Source organism: Pseudorca crassidens, chromosome 16 (assembly GCF_039906515.1).
Source record: "Pseudorca crassidens isolate mPseCra1 chromosome 16, mPseCra1.hap1, whole genome shotgun sequence".
In the NCBI taxonomy this organism is placed as follows: domain Eukaryota; kingdom Metazoa; phylum Chordata; class Mammalia; order Artiodactyla; family Delphinidae; genus Pseudorca; species Pseudorca crassidens.
The window spans coordinates 69216280-69237125 of record NC_090311.1 but is presented as its reverse complement, the minus strand read 5'-3'; the positions used below and the strand labels follow the sequence as shown (position 1 = coordinate 69237125).

Here is a 20846-nt window from a genome sequence, read left to right as displayed (position 1 = left end):
CTACAGGAATGTTAGTTTAAAAATGCTCTAAAGTGATATATCTATACTACAAATTGAAACGAGAGTAAAGAAAAGGGCAAAAAAGTTGTCTTTTCTCTACCCACCACAGCAATACTAACAATGAAGTTCTGTTTACTTCCTCTCTAAACTATTAGCAATATCGACATAGTTCTCTGGGGAATAAATCTGCTTATAAGCCAAATTATTACCAACAAGATTTTCAAACTTTTCAGTGGCTCACTTATGTCAAATACTTCACTCAACAAAATATAACATTGAGCAGGTAACAACCAAACAACTAGTTGATTGTTCATCTAGGCTGACTGAAGGCTAAATTTCACCTCACTCAAACTCATCTCATCCTGGTAGTGAAGCAATTCCAAATAACAAAAATTTAGAAGGAAAAACATATATGTCTCTGCTACACTCCACTCCTTAAACTATTTTTAGTAAACCAGATGTGTTGAGCAACAACTAACTTAGGGATATTCTCAAACTGCAGACAATAAATTTATGTAATCAATGATGGAATGTGGTTCAAAATAGACTCCAACTGAAAAAACAACTTTCTCACTGAAGGAGCATATAGCAATGATAAACAGACCCAACACAGTTCAGACACTTGCATTAAATAATATAAGACTCTTCTCTGTTAAAGTCCTTAATCAATCTTTAGTCTAGGAACTAAGAAAATACTCAGGTTTGCTCCACGCATTCCCTTCAACCAGCAATTCACAGCACAATAGTACTATATCAAGGACTTAGTAAAGTAGTTCAATGTCTGTATTTTGCAATGATAGAAACTGAAGTATTAGTAGTCTTATCTCTGAACTTTTAGCACATTATAATGACCAAGAACTTCAAATAGGTTCATTCCTTCAGGTCTAGGATGATTCTACCTTATTGTAGGGAAAATACCTCTTTACTATTGTGTTGGCCAAAAAGTTCGTGTGGGTTTTCCGTAAGAAAACAGAAAAACCCAAACTTTTTGGCCAACCCAATACAGTGAATTTTAATATACAATAAGATAGACATTGGGTATAATTTTAAGCCAGCACATTCTGCTTCAAACCTTTAATGGTTTTCAACTAGTGCCCTTTGTATTATTCCTTTATTACATTTAAAAGCAAAAAGGATTGTGATCCCTAGAAAACAGTGGACTAACAAGCCAGACCAACCCAGATTAATTGATATGAGTCATGTACGATTTTCAGGTAAGAAATAATCTCTTCTACATCTTCTATGAGGCAACCAACCTGAAACTGCAGGTGTGTGCATGGCCAGAAGCCAAAATCCAGGACAAGATGATTTCAAAATCATGCTAAAAGTTCAATGTTCATATTTCATTATCAAACTTTTTTACATGAACTTGATCAAAACTTCAAATTTTAGTGGAAAGTTTTTTAAAACTTCTGTACTCATCCTCCAAAGTAAAGCAACCATACCACAGAAATCATAGTAATTAAAAAAAAAACGAAAACTATAAAAAGCATCTTTAAGAACAAATAATTTGTTTTTTCCTCCTCCTTCCCAGCCAGCTGAGAGACATAGAATCTGAAGAGCTCCCTCCTACTTCCTCTCTTTTTCCCTTCCCCCTTTACTTCAAAGAAAGTTAATTGCAGCCAGGCATGATCAGGAAATCTGAAAGGAGGAAGCAGAAACTCATTTGTGTGCAAAAGGAAGGAAAAACAGAATTAACAATACCATGGTACGCTGCATCAGCAATGTATTAATATGCATTCATTATATTGTCTATAAAATGTTGATTTGATTTCTCTCCTCATTCAACTTGCCTTCCAAAATACTGAAAACTATAATCTATGATGGTTGCACCCGGATCCACCAACCGCACGTAACTTAAAAAAACGACCAAACTGCGACTTCCTTTGGTGGTCCAGCGATTAAGACTCCATGCTCCCAATGCAGGTGGTCTGGGTTCAATCCCTGGTCAGGTAACTAGATCCCACATGCCACAACTAAAAGATCCCGTGAGCCGCAACTAAGACCCAGTGTAGATAGATAGATAAATAAATATTTTTAAAAAAGAACAAATCAATTAACTTAATACATGCCATCTGATACTCAATACACTGAAGTCATTCAGAGAGATAAGTGCAAACCAGTGACCTAAAAGGGAAAGGATCTGTATTAATTCTGAGTCATGTGTTTCCTAACCATTACCTTACAATATATGTTATTGTGACATATTAAAAAATAGGGGGCTTCCCTGGTGGCGCAGTGGTTGCGAGTCCTCCTGCCGATGCAGGGTACACGGGTTCGTGCCCCGGTCCGTGAAGATCCCACATGCCGCGGAGCGGCTGGGCCCGTGAGCCATGGCCGCTGAGCCTGCGCTCCACAACGGGAGAGGGCCACAACAGTGAGAGGCCCGCATACCAAAAAAAAAAAAATATAGGGCTGCACCACTATAAAGGTAACTAAAGGGAGCGTACTACTACAGAATAAAATGCTGAGCACTCAAGGAGAAAGATGGTGAATGGGAATTCCCAGTATAAAACTATTTAAACAGATTCACAATGAAGCATCACTTGTGGGAATTTTTCAAACAAAACTTAGGTGTACTCTATACAGAAAGGCCATTTCCAAAGAAGACTTTCTTCCCCATCCCACATAAGAAGTCTACAAAGGACAATTAACACCCAGATTCAGAAGAAACTGCCTCATGAAATTTAAAGAAATGAGAAAAAACAGGGAGACCATTTTAAAAACTTGTTCAATTTTCCCCAAACGCCCTTCGACTTACATATGGTTACCCTAAGGTTAAGATTTATCAAGGCACTATTTACAAAATCTATGCCAGGAACAGCTGCCATGTTTAACATGCCAAGGAATTTAATGTACTGTTTGGACAACTGGTTAGAGAAAAGCATTGTGGGATAAAGCCACTCTAATTACATGAACTCTAAAAGTATTTTCTTTATGTAGAGTATGTCTATATTTTATAAATTCATTTAAATAAATAACTTTGAAAACCTAGACTAAGCCATCTTCAGTCTCTGGAGTAAATTTTCATTCAAAAAATTACAGTAGCTGTCAATAATTTACATACTGGAGAAACTTTTTATATTTTTAACCTGGTTAAAAAACATTAAATATAAAAATTAAAATGTATACAAAAAAGCTTTACTGTATACCATTTATTACTTCTAAAACTCTTAAGAAACACTAAAATTAAGGTATGCTGGATCCTAAACCAAGTGCTGTTAGTGTAATTCCTTCTGATCTCTTACAACTGAGAATTCACATTACTTGTGAAGCGCAAATGGTTAAAATGTCAAGTGAATCACATCACCTTTGGAAGATCATATCCTTCTAGGCCAGAGGTCAACTTACCTATACTAGCAGGGAAAATATAAATAGCTAACAAAGACAATCATACACATCACCAAGTCAAATAAGACTTTAGCTCTTAAGCCTTTATTTCTAATTCTTTCAATCACTATAATTTTAATAAACATGTTGTAGAGTTTTAGGCCACCTGGCAAGAGTTTATTTTTAAAAGTAATTTCTACATAATGATTTCAGTTCTCTAAATCAAATCCAAGCTTCTACAGTGCTAATCAGCAGCCACAGAATTAAAATACTGAGGCAGAAGGTTCCTTTGATTTTTACCTATACTCACCTAGGCTAATTCCCACTAAAAGACTGTTAGAAATGAGACAAATAAGGCTATATAGCAAGCTAAATGGCATTTACAACCAAAACCAAAACAAAATAAAACCCGAGGGAAAAGCTCTAACACCTCCAATATTAAACTGGAACTGCTATGAATTTTTAGCTGTAAATACTGCAAACAAAGAGCAAAAGGTAACAGTACAAAAATGAGGCCATTTAATGAACTGTGAAAAATAATGTGAAGAGACAAAAACATACCCATGTAGACTTCAAACTAAGAAATAACATTTAATCGAGAGAACTATCATCTACTTTTGGTAGATCTAATAAAAGCGGCACATCACTACTAATTCCCTAAGTATTATAACTTCACACACAGCAAACCACTGCTCATTAACTCAAGCTCTTGTTCTTTCCATGGAAACAATGCCTCTATATTTTACTTTTGAAAAACAGTAACTATTCTGAAATGAAATAGGAGTTTGGACTTTCAGCTCTATTAAAAAAAGAAAGTCAAACTAGTTCACTCATACTTTCTTTCAAGGCACTTATTATATTATCTTAAACATTTAAGTAAAAAAAAAAACCTGTAAAATATACTGATTTAATTCAACCTAAAATCCAAATATACAAAGAAAACAAACTTCTCTGCATTTTTACTTCAATCTTAAAAAATTAACTGATAGAACTTAACTAGAGATTTTAAAAAACATTTAGCTTACTACTTTTGATATGAGTTTCTTTACATGATTTAAATCTAAAAACCTACTAGAGAACGTTTTTTCCAATTAAGTGTATTTGTATTTAAATTGCAACAACTGGGAATTAAAATTTAGAAACTGAACAATTCAATTAATGACAACCTAAAGAAAAATTCCCACTTAAAAAGAAAATGAACTACTATTATGCTAAACTGATATGAATGTATATAGTAAACACTAATCTCATTTAATTACATTAATGACTCAATTCTTAACCTTTAGAGCTGGAGACAAAGATAATTTATACTAATATCTAACCAGTTATTTTCTAACAATGAACATTTTTTAGAATGGCAGGGACTTTTATTTTGCTTACTTGTGCATGCGACAGGATGCTGGCTGGCTCATAGTAAGTTCTCGGTATATATTTCTTGACTGGATAAATGAATCATTTATCCTATAATCAAAATTTATCAGATGCACTGGGTTTATTATACACCTTGATGTTAGCTAGAACTGAATATTCTAAAGAATATCTGAATATCAGCGAAGTTTAGTGAATAGTTAATTTTTTAAAGCAACCTAAAATTTCTTACCTGGTAGGGCTGAAAGGCACTATCTTCAGTTAAAAAATCCAGTTGTTTATCTACAAGGAATTCTACTGCAGTGATTGAACTGGGTATACTTTTTTCAACCAGGGGTTTGAAAGTCTGGTAAGAGAAAAAAAAAAATTCTAATGGTTATTTTCTGGATTTTATCCTCAAAATGTGAAGGGGTATATATAAATACAACCTATTAAAGTCATTATCATAATGGTTTTAGGATACCAATTGCTATCAGTTTTCATATTATAATCTAAAGTGATGCTTTTATCCATATAATAGAGTACTTTCTATTTATTTAAAAGAAATGAAGATTTTAAGAAATGATATGAAAAAATTCCAGTATAAGTCCCAGTTTATTTTAAAAGAGGGATATAATCAAATATACATGTGTATAAAAATTTCTAATATAAAAAAAGAGAAATTGCTTCTGAAAAAGTAAACTGGGTAGGAGAGCATATTACCCCAACTCTTTAAAATATTGTGAGTATTATTCTTTATAAAACAGAGTAGTTACGATTTACATGTGTAATTTTTTTCCCTAGCTCATTCACATCAAGAAGGATTTTAAATGATCAGGATGCATCTGGTCTTTTAACTCCACCCCGTGTACTACTCATCCCCGCCCCTGCCCCAAGCACAAATAAAAATCCAGCTGCTTCAGTAAGAGCAGCATGGGGGAAGGGTGTAGGAAAAGGAGGAGGTAAGAAGTATTACACAAAACCGACCTTTCAGTAAAGTCTCTCCAGATTTCCACTATTAAAAAACAAAACAAAACACGGGCGGGGCGGGGCGGGAGGGAGTAAATCCATGGTCATTTGATTGTTTTAAAGGAGACTCAACTTTTACATAAAGAAATTTACTCATATCTTGGGGTGGGGGTGGGAGTGAGCGAGGCAGGAGAGGAAGAGGAAGGAAATAAAGGTACTATATATGCATTTTTCTTATGACTATCAGAATCACTTTCGAATAGACGCAGTCTGAATAAAAACCAAATACATTATATCCATGATACTGCTTTAAAACTTTAAAAATATGCCACCATCTTAAAAACATAGTGGCTTTACTATAAAAGAATCTAAGTTTGGAAAATGAAATAAACAAGGAACTAAGTTGCTAAACTACCTATATCACATGGGGAAATCTTTCTTGCTACAGGCAACTTCTGCGACCATTTGGATGCAAACCAAAGCTTTCGGCACAGACAGTAACCCCAGGAGATCCAAAACCGCTGTATTTCCCCCTTCTCCTATTTATGTCTGAAATAAATCTAACATCTTACTAATCATAACTAATAAACACTCTGGGGAAAAACTCTTCAAGATTTTTAATTCAGAATGGCTCTTAAGCAGTTAATTTCTCTATTTAAGAAATTCTTTTTAAAGCTTTCAATTCGATTCATTGAGGAGTCTGTGTTTTGAAAAAGCTAAGAACACAGAGGAATAAATATTTTAAACATGCCTTATTTCTACACTATCCACACCATGAACTAATAAATGATATCTTCTTTCACAAATTAACATGAAAAAAATTCTCTTACACCTCCACCTATTTTCAGTATTTATGATTAGAAAACCTAGTCACAGTAATATCCTCCCCTCCCATGTCCTAGGTCTAACCTTTTAAGTACTACATATGTATCAAAAGTATTTTTACTGGGGTGAGAAATTACATTTTCAAAACAGACATTCCCCCATTATTTAGCTATCTCCTGCTACTGTTGCCATCTAACATTTTCCATTTACCATAACTAAATTCCTTAGTGTAATATGTAACATTTTCATATTATATCTTTGTTTAGTTTTTAGTAAACTAGAAAACACTGGCACCTTCTCAGGAGAACATTTAATCCTTGAACTTTATCAAATGCTCTATTTCTTTTTAAACAGTACCGAGTCGGATCAACTTGGGAAGGTTAACAAAAAGGTCTACAAAAGGTATTATCTAAGTGGCTAAAGATACAATTCAATTAAGTAGGATCTGGAAAAAAAGCAAACTTCTCCAGTCTTGAGTGCCTCTTTCTTACGCAAATAATACAGGTGGTTTGCATTTCCTATGAGAACTAGTCATTTTATAATATGAAAAACATTCTTGTGAAGAGAACCTCTCAGAACTCAGCTTTTTAAGGTAGGTCAGAGTTCTAAGGGTAAATTTCAACGGGCCAATTTATCATAATTTAAATTACTGAGTTAGAAAAAACAAAGGTTTAGTTTCTAGGCTAAAATAAAGAATTTCTCATTTTAGGGTATCTAAACTGAAAGCCACTGGTAGAATTTAGCTATCAGAAATGTTAAAAGACTGGTTTATAATGGTCTATTTCTGATACATGAAGACTTATAATAACCATGTACAAATGGAAGTCAAAAGTATACCATGCTTCTTAAATATTAGTAAACAGGGCCACGACCTGCAAATTTTAAAATGTGCAATTACTTTTAAACTAAAAATATGTTCCCACCAAGTGCCGATAAATACTTTTATAGTACTTGTTAAAGAAATGTTTTAATATATATTAAACAAGCAACCCTAAAAATATGCAACTGTTCGTACTTTATGGAAAAATTAAAGACAAACAACATATAAAGCTAAGAGTTAAAAATACATCCTGATTCCCTAAAGTGGCAAGTCAATGATGTAACCATTATTAACTTTTGTATCCAAGTCAAACATAACCATTTCAAAGACATTATTAGCTTAAAAATAAAAAATATTTAAATAAAAGCGAATGGATCCTACAGATTTTTATGTAGTAAGTATTTCATGGGTCTAGGTGCACTGGAATGTAAAGTAACTAGAACTCATGCATAGCTAAGTAATTCAAGACTCTAAAGATATACCATTCTATGAGGAACTTCCACAGCCTAAGGGGAAGCAAGGAGCTACCATCTGATGAAAGTCACAGTAGAATATGGCCCTAATCAAAAAAGACTATTATTCTAATGCTGAAAAAAGCCTTTGAAAATCCAAATTAAAACTACCAATTAAACAAAACACTTTTTCAATTTTATTAATGGATTGGGAGTTCTTTTAAGGTCCTTTGTCTTTGTTAACTGTACTTTAAAAATAGTATAAAGCCAAAATAAATACTTAGTTGAGAGTCTGCATTTCTAGTAGGGCCTACCACGCTATAGGAAGAATGCTTAGAACAACTGTATCCTGTTTGGGGCTCCATGCTGCACCACATTCCATTCACATGAGGAAGAGGCGAACAGATGAGCCCTCCTCGAAAATACATTTTTAAAATAAATCAGCTGCAGTTCTCAAACGTAACTCAGCTGCTCAAACAAACCATGTTAAAGCTCATCATTTAACATTTAATTGGAAATTCATGGAGTTTATGTCTACAGTCTGAGTTTCTAACAATCTCCAGTTAACATTTAACAATTCCTTTTCCAAGTGAAAAAAATCAGGCTCATTAACTACAAAAATCTGATATAAATCTCCCTAAAGGAATACTAAAGCAGAAAACAATCTAGGATACATTTCAGAAGTCAAGGTTTAGTCTTAAAAAAAAAAAAAAAAGACTGGAGTGACTCGAAAGAACAAAGTCCAAATTCCCACCCAAGCAGGTCTATTGAAAAACACGATACTGTTAGAAAACAAGTTGGGGGTGGGGAAAAGAATACACCACAGAAGAAAACCCTCACAAAACAAACACCCCTACTTCCCTTAACACATTATATTCTAAAACCCTAATCTAAAACATTTCTGCTATAATACTTTAAACAACTGAGGTCTTTTTTTTTATCTTTACAGTGTTATGAAATTACTGCACACACAATAAATCTCTTCCTAAACAAATGAAATCGTTAAAAATTCTTAAAACTAAGAACGCTAAGGCTGGATCTATAAAAGACAGTGACCTTAATTCCTAAGGCTGAGAAGCAAAACCAAATGTAAATTAAGACAAAAGAAAAAGGAAGCAGAAAAATACAAACCGTACTTTGTTCTTGAGAATTTTAAAGTATCTTTAAATCTCATATATCCACGACAAGGCTTTAAAGGTCAAGAAGTATTGCTGACATTTCCATTTTGTTCTTGAGCAGTATTTTTTTTTAATCTAACCTAAATACTTCTTAAGTCTTAAAAAATCACAGGCAAATGTCTCTCAAACCAAGCATTTCTAAGCTTACTTGCAGCGTCGTCACTGTATAGTAAGAAAAGCCAAGACCACAGAACGAAGCAGAGGCTGTAACCTAACAAGTCTCCGACGAGCAAATGACGATTTTCTGTCTGCTCCGGCTCGGTCCTGGCAGTGATGAGGATTACAACTCGCTCTTTGTCATCAGCACTGTGGTGTTAACGACTAAGAAATCCTGCAGCTGAAGCACTACTGCATCCTCCGATCTGGGTCAGGATAATTTCTCCCGAGGTCGCTTACATAACCAGTAAGATACTCCAAATAGAGAGAACAGCCATCCATCAGCTAGAGAAAGCCTTTTCCCACTGTACTCTGCGTGGAAACACACTGCAGTAGCTTCCAACAGTGCAGACACCCAAATGAGAACGACTACTTGGCTTAGGGCACACTGAGAGAAGGGAAGAGGCGGTGCTCTGTAAACTGTAACTAATCCTCCGTCACAGGTGCTGATGGAGTCACTTCCAGCACGAGTCACATTACTGGTGATTACTCATTTGGCTGCGCCATAGAGACTGGCTCATAATTTTAACAACAGACAAAGACAGACTAGTGGCGAGACTGAGAGCTCAAGTTTACTGTCTCCTTCATAAAGCAAATGCAAATACAAAGTTTTTGCTTTCCAGATTTACCAAGGGGAGATAGTGCAGAAAACAAGTAATGTGTAAATATCTCTCAAGCTGGAAAAAATAAAGCATAACTTTAAACCATCAAAAATACTTTCAAGTGTGTTTTCAAGTAAATAGTTTATTTTTAGTTTAATCATTTCTCCTTAGAAATATACTGACATTTCTAAAAACGCAGGGAAGAAAACAGTTTAACATTTCTGGAGTAATTAAGTTAAATCAAATGACATAACCAACAATCTCACTGACACTTTACTCAAAGGAAAAACGAACCGGTAATGTTTATTTTGGCAGATTAAAAAATATTCCTGAAACATTTTCATTGTTTATAAAAATAATTTAAATAGTTTACAGTTATAAAAACCTATAATGGCCACACATGGCTACTGAGCACCTGACATGTGATTAGTCTGAATTGAGATGTGTGCTGTATGTATAATAAACACACTGAATACAAAGAATGTCAGATATCTGCAAGTGCAAGAAAACATTCACCTTTTTTTTTTGAGACAATGAATACGACTTTATTCGGAAAGCCGGCAGACCAAGAAGGTGGCAGACTAGTGTCTCTGAAACACCATCTTCATTCACCTATTTTTTAATGATGTTTGTGAATGGTCTTTTATTATAAATTTGTCCCAATGTTAGGTATCTCAATTTCAACAAATTTAAAATTTTACACTGATTTTTTTAAACACCGCACACACAACCATTTTATCAAATTATGTTAAAAGAAAAACTTCCAGCCACCAGCCAATGCCCTGTCCCTTTAAATCTATTCCAGATGTATCAATTTCATTTCAAAGAAAACATCAGGTTAACTACTGAAAAGCAGATATTTTAAATTTAGTCTATTATGGATTGCACTTAAAATCTCAATCAATCCTGTTTTAAGGATGAAAGAGAGGGGTAATGATTATTCAATGAATGTTAGTAAAGGGACTTCCCTGGTGGCACAGTGGTTAAGAATCCACCTGCCAATGCAGGGGACACGGGTTCGAGCCCTGGTCTGGGAAGATCCCACATGCCGTGGAGCAACTAACCCCGTGCACCACAACCAGAGAAAGCCAGCACACAGCAATGAAGACCCAACGCAGCCAAAATATAAAATACAGCATCCCAATAATTCATTCATAATTAATTACTTAAGACGTGAACATAAAACATATATGGAATTAAAAGAATTCAATGTAAGTTTCCAGAAGAACAACGAGTAATATGGCAGCCTTATTCTGAGCCACAAACAACCTCAAATGTTTGATTCAGATTATTACATTATAGACTATCAAATTTTAAATATACATCATACTACTTTTCTACAATTTACTGTACATTAGAGAATGAGTTAAATACTTCACAAGATTCATCTTACAATCTCACATAAATTCAAGTTTGACTATATGTGTTGTTATTAACTTAAAAACATGTCTTTGTTCCTCAAGTACTATTAGTCCCCTACAGAATCAAACAGCATTAAGACCTACACTTAGCTAACAATCCAAATGCCACAATATTTATATATTGCTAATGGTACATAATTCAATAATTTTTATAAAATCAAAATAATGTCAATACTGAAAAACCATTCACTTTTATTTCATACTACATCAGAGCTACATTAAAGTTAGATGCTTCTCCATTGATATAAATACTACATAGTTGATTCTTAATGCAAATAAAGGGTACAAGTGCAACTAGTTGAAAACCATAAATATCTTTTTAATATTTAAATTGGCCTTGATAAATATTTTTATAAATATATGAGTGTGAGTTTGGTCTGGTACGCTGGCAAATTTCTAACACAAATAAAAATAGTGAAGTAACAATACAGAGAAACCACTTGGTAGCAAGCGTTAAGTTGCTCAGCTTTTACATCAAGTCTCCTTAATTCTCTCTTGTTCTTACAACTCATAAGGGATGGTATTAAATATCACCTTCCAGACAGCGAAAAGCACCAATTTGAGGCGAGGAGCATTTCAGTCCTTTAAACTGGTTCTTCTTATGGCTTATACCTTCCTTAATGAATTAAGGAAGGAAGTTGAAGAGCTACTGTTAAAATTTTTTTTTCTTTCTTTTTTTTGGTTGGGTAAAAGGTCTTTTCTGGCAGCCTAACCAGGCTAGAGGAAGAGGAAACTACTCCAGTTACTGCCCAGAAATACACATCTCTGACTTCCTTCCTTTTTAGCTGGTTTCTAGGTTACAAGCTGAATAAGTCAACAGAGGTGAGAAAGTAAACAGAGGCTTAAAAGGAAGGCAACACTGTATGGCTGTCTGAAGAAAATCTGTTCCTTCCAATAACTGTAGAACCTTTTTACATGTAATTAAGAGTTAAACTAGCATTTTAGTCCCATTTATCTTGGGCTATCAAAGAAATAAATCCCTCATCTTTATAGATATGGAAGCCTAAACAAACAAGTGGATTTCTCCAAGTATACAGACTTTACAAAAAACCAAAAACCTCTAAGTTTCAGTGGCTTATTAGCATTTTAAGTATTTCTTTTTTAGACATAAGGATAGGAAAACAAGAGAAACAATAGTAGTTAAAAGAGGATTTGGATTTGATATGGCCTTATTTGAAGGCTGACTAGATTCAGGAAAATACTTTTCATTATGCCCTATTGCCCTATAAATCTATGAAAATATATAATGAAACGTGTAATGAAACTCTAATGAAACTCTCGCATCATGGTAGTGCCCAAATGATTAACTTCTTCACATTAATAAATCCATGTAGATCTTCCAAGCACTGCAAAGGTTGTGTAGCAGTTTCGTACCTTCAATAGACCATGAAGTTCCAAGAGGATCTCCAGATGATACAGACATAATCTTGATTTTTAAACTCTCTTCTCTCCCTTAAGCATGCAGGACATTCATTCAACCAATATGCATGGGATGTCTTCAATTAATGCACTTTTCCCTCCTTTGTTACCTATATCCTTGATAACTGCCCCAGTCATTAAGAGGAAAGTTGTGCAACAACTGAATGTGTTCATTTTTTAACTTGGTAAATATCACATCATAGGTTCTATGACATACAGTTGACTAAGAAAAATCATTGTTGATAACACAAAAACACTACACAAATAGTCTCTGTGACTGAATAAGCATTATGGCTGAATTCAGTGTCCTTTCTTTTATTTTTTCCTTCTAGTCTTTCTGAGTACTAATAAAGCACATACTCTTAACTCGAGTAGTTTTATCAGTTTGTCATATCTAGGACTTCTCTTTCAGAATCTCCCTGATCAGTTTTTCTTCCTCCCAATATTATGAGGTTTCACTTAAAGTCATCCCTCTGTATCTGTGAGGGATTGGTTCCAGGGCCCAGGAAGACATCAAAATCCTTGAAGGCTCAAGTCTCTCATATAAAATAGCATAGTATTTGCATATAACCTACCCACATCTTCCCATAAACTTTAAATCATCTCTAGATTACTTATAATCTTAATATAAATACTATGTAGACAGTTGCCAGGTGCAAGGCAAATTCAAGTTTTGTTTTTGAGAATTTTCTGGAATTTCTTCTTCTGAAATTTTCCACGGTTGATTGCATCCTCAGATGCAGAATCCGCAAATAGGGAGGGCTGACTGTACTTTTCTTTCTCTACCACTTCACAGGTGTGTGCCATTGAGATAACCAATTTTTCTTTCCACAAATAATTCCAAACTATATTTTTAGACCTAAATTTTCACCTTCTAACCTGTATTTTATACTGTTACTAGGACACAGCCATACTTGTACCCTGTCGCCACATAAAGCCAAATATGTCGAGAATTAAATATTTAACCTTCTTTCCTAAGTTATTCACGCTTCTTTCAAAACCACTAGAAATATTATCACAACTTCAGAAGTAGTTACCTCAAAATTCATTAATACAGTAATCATGCTTGATGATTTACTTTGGTTCCCTTGCTCATATTATAATATTCTGAATACTTGATAGTTTTTCCTTTAAACCTCTGTCAATAATATGTAATTTTTTTTGGTTTTGGGTTTTTTTTTTTTTTTTTTGCGGTACACGGGCCTCTCACTGTTATGGCCTCTCCCGTGTGGAGCACGGGCTCTGGATGCGCAGGCTCAGCGGCCATGGCTCACGGGCCCAGCCGCTCCGCGGCATGTGGGATCTTCCTGGACCGGGGCACGAACCCGTATCCCCTGCATCAGCAGGCGGATTCTCAACCACTGCACTACCAGGGAAGCCCTAATATGTAATTTTTAAATAAATTATTCCATAACTTTAATATGACTTTGATAAAAATACCAGTAAGATTTTTTGGAAGTAGACAAATCAAATTTATGGAAAAGCAAATATAAAGAAAAGAAAAATACAAATCAATGATAGGAAACTAGCCCTAAAAGATACATCAAATTTCAATGCTCTAATTAATACAACAATGGGAAACTAGAACATACATAAATAATAATCAATGGATACTTTAAAAAGTCCCAAAATAGCATCAGGTAAGTACGGGAATTTACTGTAAAATGAAGGTGGATTTTCAAATCCGAGGCAGTAAAATGAGAATCAGAAAATTTAATACAAGAAAGATAGTTGTTAAAATAGAAATGGAACTTTAGAGATTAATCTCATTTTTACAGAGGAAGAAATGGACATTCAGAGAGATTAAGTGATTTTTTTCATCAAAATACTTCTTTGTAGAAGCCCTGGGACTAGAAACTGGATTTCCTAATTCATAGCTGAATGAATGATTTTTACATTGTAAGATGGTGTGAAACAACCATATTGTTTTCATGCTTGTTGCCATGAGGCAGCAGAGAGCAAAGTGTTTTGCTATCTGCTGAATAAAACTTCAAACTTTGAACTTAAAATGGAGGAAACTGAAACTAGTCTAGAAGAAAATGCAAGATTATATACTACCAAGGAAAAGAGGTAGAGCATAATAAACTTATCTATTTTTAATATGATTTACTGACACTTGTCACCTATCAGAAAGAAGAAACAACCAGGATTAGGTAAACCATTCAACATAAGAGTTTCTAAAGCTATATTCTGAAAAACACCATTTGAGAAGACAATAAAACACTAAGAGTTAAAAGAAAAAGCAAGTTTAATTTAATTCCTATTTTGTCACTATTATTTCTATCAAGAAAAAATATTTTTAATGTAGAAAGTGTAAACTAGGGATTAAAAATAAACTAAACCATAAAAAACAGATATAGGATCCTTTTTGCTTTGTTTCAAGAAACAACTAGTTTTCCTTATAAATAACATAATTACATTAGAGAATAATTTGGAAAACAAAAGAAATGGGTGAAAAAAAGGATCCCATGGTTCTAACCATGAACTCAGCCAGTTAAGCATGTAATTGCTTTTTCCACACGTATGTATATTTGTTACCAAGTTTTAAGGCACATATAATTTATAAGTTGCTCATTTCACTTAGTATTTCTTTTGGGGGGCGGGGGCGGCTGTGCCATGTAGCTTGCAGGATCTTAGTTCCCCAACCAGGGACTGAACCCAGGCCCCTGCAGTGAAAGCAGAGAGTCCTAACCACTGGACCGCCAGGGAATTCCCCACTTAGTACTCTTTTCATGTTATTACATTGCCATCATTTAAAATAGCTATCTAACAAATACTTAATAATCAAGCAAATGAACATTAAGTTTACTCTGCTTTTTCTCAGTGTTGGATATTTAGGCCTTCTTCACTTCTCTACTATTAGAAAAATAATAGGAAAATCTTCCTGCTTTTGTTAAACAACCAAAATTCCAAGTTTAGAGGGTTCAAATAAATTACATGTTAGAATATTAAATTGACAGATATAAACTCAGAGCCATTACTGGCAATCTTTGAAAAAAACCATGACATTATCAAGGTATTAGAGAGAGGTATCTATTAATATTTATAAAGGAGGAAAGGGGCAATTTAGAAAAAAAACTACATGCTAGTAAATGAACTCCAGAAAAACTCTAAGATGGATAATTAGAATCATGAAAAAACAAACAAACAAAAAACTCCACACAGTGATAGTTACTAAGAGACAAATATACTCATTGAGAATAATTTGTCTTTTAATAAAAACAAAGGTTACTTTCACCAAGAAAATTTGCAATACGTAAGTCAATGAAATATGGGCTAGATGACAGTTCTTGGTACATTTGTACCTAGTTAAATAGTACTGAATAATAGTACTGCTTTTAACCTATAATATAGCATCTCTTCATCTTTGGTCTTACACACTATCACTTGAAGGCTGTCTTTATTTGCAAATTAATAAATGACAGAATGATTCCAAAATATATCTCACAAAAAATGCAATTAAGAACTAGATTACTCCCAAAGTTAATAATCAAAAGGTTAGGTTCTATTTTTAGGTTGAAAAAATCAACTACATAGGTAGAATGTAAGGGAGATCTAGCTTCCTAGAAATTCATATGAAAGAATCCGGGAGGATTTCAAGACACTAAGCCAATAGAAGTCATGTTTGTTTGTTTGTTTTTGCGGTAAGTGGGCCTCTCACTGTTGTGGCCTCTCCCATTGCGGAGAACAGGCTCTGTACGCGCAGGCTCAGCGGCCATGGCTCACGGGCCTAGCTGCTCTGCGGCATGTGGGATCTTCCTGGACCGGGAAACGAACCCGTGTCTCCTGCATCGGCAGGTGGACCCTCAACCACTGCGCCACCAGGGAAGCCCAAAGTCATGTATTTTTTAAAAAGAGAGGACAGAGCGGTGACAAATCAAATTTTGACACAAAGTACCCAGACCAAGGGAGGTACTGGTCCCCTTAGATTTTGCACTGGTCATACCATCTCTGAATATCTTGATCAACTTGGGACATCATAATAGAAGAGGAACGATTACAAACTGTGATGTGTCGACACTTAAAAATCATGAATTATTAGGATCATTTGAAGGAATGGAGAAGAGGAGAGCAAACAATAATTAACTATGTACAATTATTTAAAGGGTTGGGTAATTTGAAAAGGAAGAAGCTTGTAAGTAAAATTTCCATGAAGGCCAATTCTAGCTCAGCACAAAGAATGTACAAATTTTTAATAATTAAACACCATCAAACCAAGGGACACTTACTCATGAAGTAGTGAGCTTCCAATAACAAGAAGCACTCAAGAAGAATCTGGATGAAAACTAACTTGGCAAGCTTGTCCCTGATGGATCCCATTTCTGGCTTTGGCAAGGGGTTGTTTATGAAATATCAAAGATTTTTTCCAATTCTAAGATCTAATACTGTATTCATTAAGCAATTTAATGTTTAAGAGCAAAGCGAAGATAAACAAAATTAAACCAAACTTTTCATAAACACTGCTACTGCTGCTTTTGCATATAAGAAAGCATAAAAAGGGTACTGCTGAATGTTCATGTATTACTGACATAAGGTGGCAGAATTAAAAGTAAAAAGTAACATCTCCCATTTTAGAATAAATTAAGTTAACCAAGACTTGTTCTGCTTGGCAGAAATAACTACATGGGAGACTTTTGGGGCACAGAATTTCTGTAATCCACAGATCCTTCATCTCTTACGTTGAAAAAGTAAATGTAGGGCTTCCCTGGTGGCGCAGTGGTTGAGAGTCCGCCTGCCAATGCAGGGGACACGGGTTCGTGCCCCGGTCTGGGAAGATCCCACATGCCGCGGAGCGGCTGGGCCCGTGAGCCATGGCCGCTGAGCCATGGCCGCTGAGCCTGCGCGTCCGGAGCCTGTGCTCCACAACGGGAGAGGCCACAACAGTGAGAGGCCCGCGTACCGCAAAAAAAAAAAAAGTAAATGTAATTTTGTGAGAATAAAAAATATTACAAAATTAAATCTACTCAACCATAAATACAAAGCATGTGTTAAAATGCTAATAATCAAAATCACAGAAGAAATTCAAAGTTAAGCTAAATAAAATATTTTAAAATATTTCTTCCAATTTTTATTAATCATTTCACTGCTTGTACTCTTGGAAACTTGAATAGGATATCTATTTCTTTATTGGTTTTGTTCATTTCTGTCTGGCAAACATCTGTTACTTGTGAAGCACAAGTCAACAAAGCCTCTACAATTATTTCTCCATTATCTGCTTTTTTGTCAAAAACTATGATGATGTCAGCAACAATCTGGAAGCGGAATTTTTCAACTAACAAGGAGGATTCACGACTTCCATTAAGTATAATAGAGTAGCTATTTTGGTTATTTTTTAAATTAATACATTTTAGGTGATAATGATCCATATGCTAAGTAGTATTTAGATTCAAAATATGGTAATACCAAAGTTATCAAAGTTTCAAGCATATTTCGTTAAGTATTATAACTTATGCCAACATTTTGACAGGCCTGAAATAACAAAGTACTAACTACAATACCAAGTTAAAAGGCTACAATGGAAGAGAGAATTTCACATAAAGACTTTGGCACTAAAGTGTTTTCTTTGAATTACTAACAAATTATGATTCATTGAAAATGAACTTTCCTTCCCTTCTAACATATTACAGGACAAATGAAAGTTTATATTGGAAGAAAACCCACAAAAACAAAACAAAAAACCCCAGAGAAAACGAATACCCATAACCTAATTTCAGGTCAATAACCACTAATATAATTTTGCTACACTTCCTTTAAAAGAAATCCCTCCCCTGGAAAGCTCTGTTTTCTTAATTTAGGTCAGTTCCTGTTTCATTGAGGACATCTCCCTCTAAGGGGATGAGGCAACAAAAGTCCTAAGGCTAAGTGGGGAGGGAAAAAGCTAAGGTCCATTAGTGATGCCCAGAAGCCTTGCTTAAGTTTATCTCTGTAGAGAGAGAGGAAAGTTTCACAATTAGACTCTTCATGGATAATAGATTCCTTCCAGGATCTTAGTTTCCTTCAAAGTTTCAGACAGCCTGTAAGCAGTCTGGACAAATAAACTTCTTTGGGACTCCTGTGGATTTAGCAGTGTTTTATAGCTTTTCAAACAGTTGTTTTCTCCTTAGGGATCTGAAAACTTCTCTGCATTGACCACTGACCACCTGTTTTTAAGAGCTTTTTAAAGTAGAACAGTTTTTCCTGATTTCAGGAATCCTTAGGATCATCTTTCCTTCTTCCCAACACATTTAGGTCAAACTTCGAGCTGTATTCTACTTGGCCTTGGATAACATGAGCATACTCAAAAGGTTACATGATTTAGCTTAAAAAAAAAAAATCAAGTCATTTAAATGGTCATGGAACTATGAATTTTTCTACTCTGATGGGGAGAAATGCTACATAAGGAAGCAACTGCTAAAACACAACAAACTACTGAATGTAACAAAAAAGAAGCAAACTCACAGATACAGAGAACAAACTAGTGGTTACCAGTGGGGAGAGGGAAGGGGGAGGGGATTAAAGATACAAACTGTTATGTATAAAATAAGCTACAAGGATATACTGTACAATACAGGAAATACAGCCAATATTTTATAATAACTATAAATGGAGTATAACCTTTAAAATCTGTGTGGTAACATATAATATCAACTATACTTCAATAAAAATTTTTTTTAAAAAGAAGCAATTGCTTATGAAACAGATTTATCAATGGGTCAACTAAAAATGCCTGTGTACTTTCCACTGCCACTTGCTTTGCCAGCAAGGAGGGAGTTTTCTTTACCATTCTCTTACAGTAGTGTACTAGATTGAGCTTTGATAAGCTTCATTAAGTTTATTACTACATTAATTGGTAAAGAATCCTGAAAGGTTTACTTTACTTCCAGAGCTTAATGCTGAAGGCACAGTGTTGTTAGCCAAGTCCTTAAAACAGTGGTTCTCAAAGGACAGACCTCTGTCCAGCTGCATCAACAGTATCAAGTAACTAGTTTAAAATGCAAATTCTCAGGCTTCACCCCTACCAGAATCAGAATTTCTGAGAGGTAGGGCCTAGAAATCTGTGTTTTAACAAGTCCTTGGGTAATTCTGGAGCACCTTGAAGTTTGAGAACCAGTGGCTCATAGCAAGTGTTCTTAAACTCTTTGGGGTCAGTGTACTCCCAGAGTCTGATGAAAGCTATAGCCCCCCAGAAACATGACACATAAAATTTTGCACCACAATTTCAGGGGTTTCCAAGATCATCTGGAAAATCTTCTAAGAATATACATTTCTAAGCTTTAACCCTGATGATCTACTGAATCAAAAACTCAGGATGGGGCACTTCATTGTAAATATTTTTTTTTGTAAATATTTTTAAAACTTCATTTTTAAAATATTTTCCCCACTGCCTCAACATCTCCACAAGTAGGTTATAAGCACCCTGGCCCAGGTGACCAGGTACACCAGGTTGATAAGGTTGGCCTCTGCCACAAGTTCCCTTTCCTGCCCTCCTCTGACCATGACCTAATAACATTCAAAGGCACCAATGAAATCTTCTTGGCTCTTTTACTTTTACTTGGGTAATCCAACCTGACGCCCCCAAGAAGAACACTAGCCTACAGGTCCTTGTGCTCTCTCTTGGCTCCCCACCTGCTTGGTTGAGCCCACTCCCTTGTGGCATAGTGACTTTCTCTCTCTAGGACCTCTGAGTATAACAAACTTCGTTTTCATGTGCCTCTCCTGTGTCTCCTCTTGCGTCTGTACCTCACTGACCATCAAATAAAAGAATACTGAACCAGCCTAGGAATCCTCAGTTTTAAAATGCTATCTGACTTAACTCTGAGGTTCGGTCAGCTTTGAGAACCACTGCTTCAAGGATCCATGAATGCTGGTTGAAAACACCTAGTCTAGAGTGATCAAATCTCAGGACAGAGTGCCCCAGTTCAGGTCTTAGATATTCTCTTGACAAACCAGTCTCCTTGTCACTTTGCTAACTCAACCTCCTCCTCTCTCAGGAAGCACAGGGTCTTTAAATAGCTTATCAACAGCTTACACTGGAAAGCTGCTCACTCTCAATGTGGAGATGTGAGAACCATGTAGCAATCAATTTCACACACCAGGTTCTCAAATTCAAGTAACCTAGGGCTAGTGGAAGATAAGCTCTTGTATTATGCAGAGAGATACCTATTTAAAGATGCCTTGGATTCCTAAAAATATCATGCAGTTAAAGCAGCAGGCTCAGAAAGTGGCACTGTTGCATCCCTAGATTAAATGGAAGGAGGGAACAGAGCCAAAATAGTAAACAATATAACCACAAAGGTAGTTTCTCTTGATGCTTAAAAAAGATGAGAATTCCAATCATTGCTGTTCCT

The 20846-nt window shown here is 35.1% G+C and overlaps 1 protein-coding gene across 6 annotated transcripts in view; it reads right to left on the bottom strand.

Moving 5' to 3' along the window:
* The window catches only part of JMJD1C (jumonji domain containing 1C), a 305879-nt gene that overhangs the window by 66278 nt on the left and 218755 nt on the right, over window positions 1–20846 (bottom strand). For 4 of the 6 annotated variants that reach the window (XM_067710825.1, XM_067710826.1, XM_067710828.1 and 1 more), the window contains exon 3: window positions 4931–5044. The exons of 1 other annotated variant lie outside the window; for it this stretch is intronic. Coding sequence is in view for 2 of the 5 variants with exons in the window: in XM_067710828.1 (XP_067566929.1) it covers window positions 4931–5044 (114 nt within the window). In the remaining 3 variants the exon portion in view is untranslated. Of the gene's footprint in view, window positions 1–4930; window positions 5045–8879; window positions 9487–20846 lie in introns of those variants that run through there. One more of the 6 variants, XM_067710823.1, reaches the window with a different exon arrangement.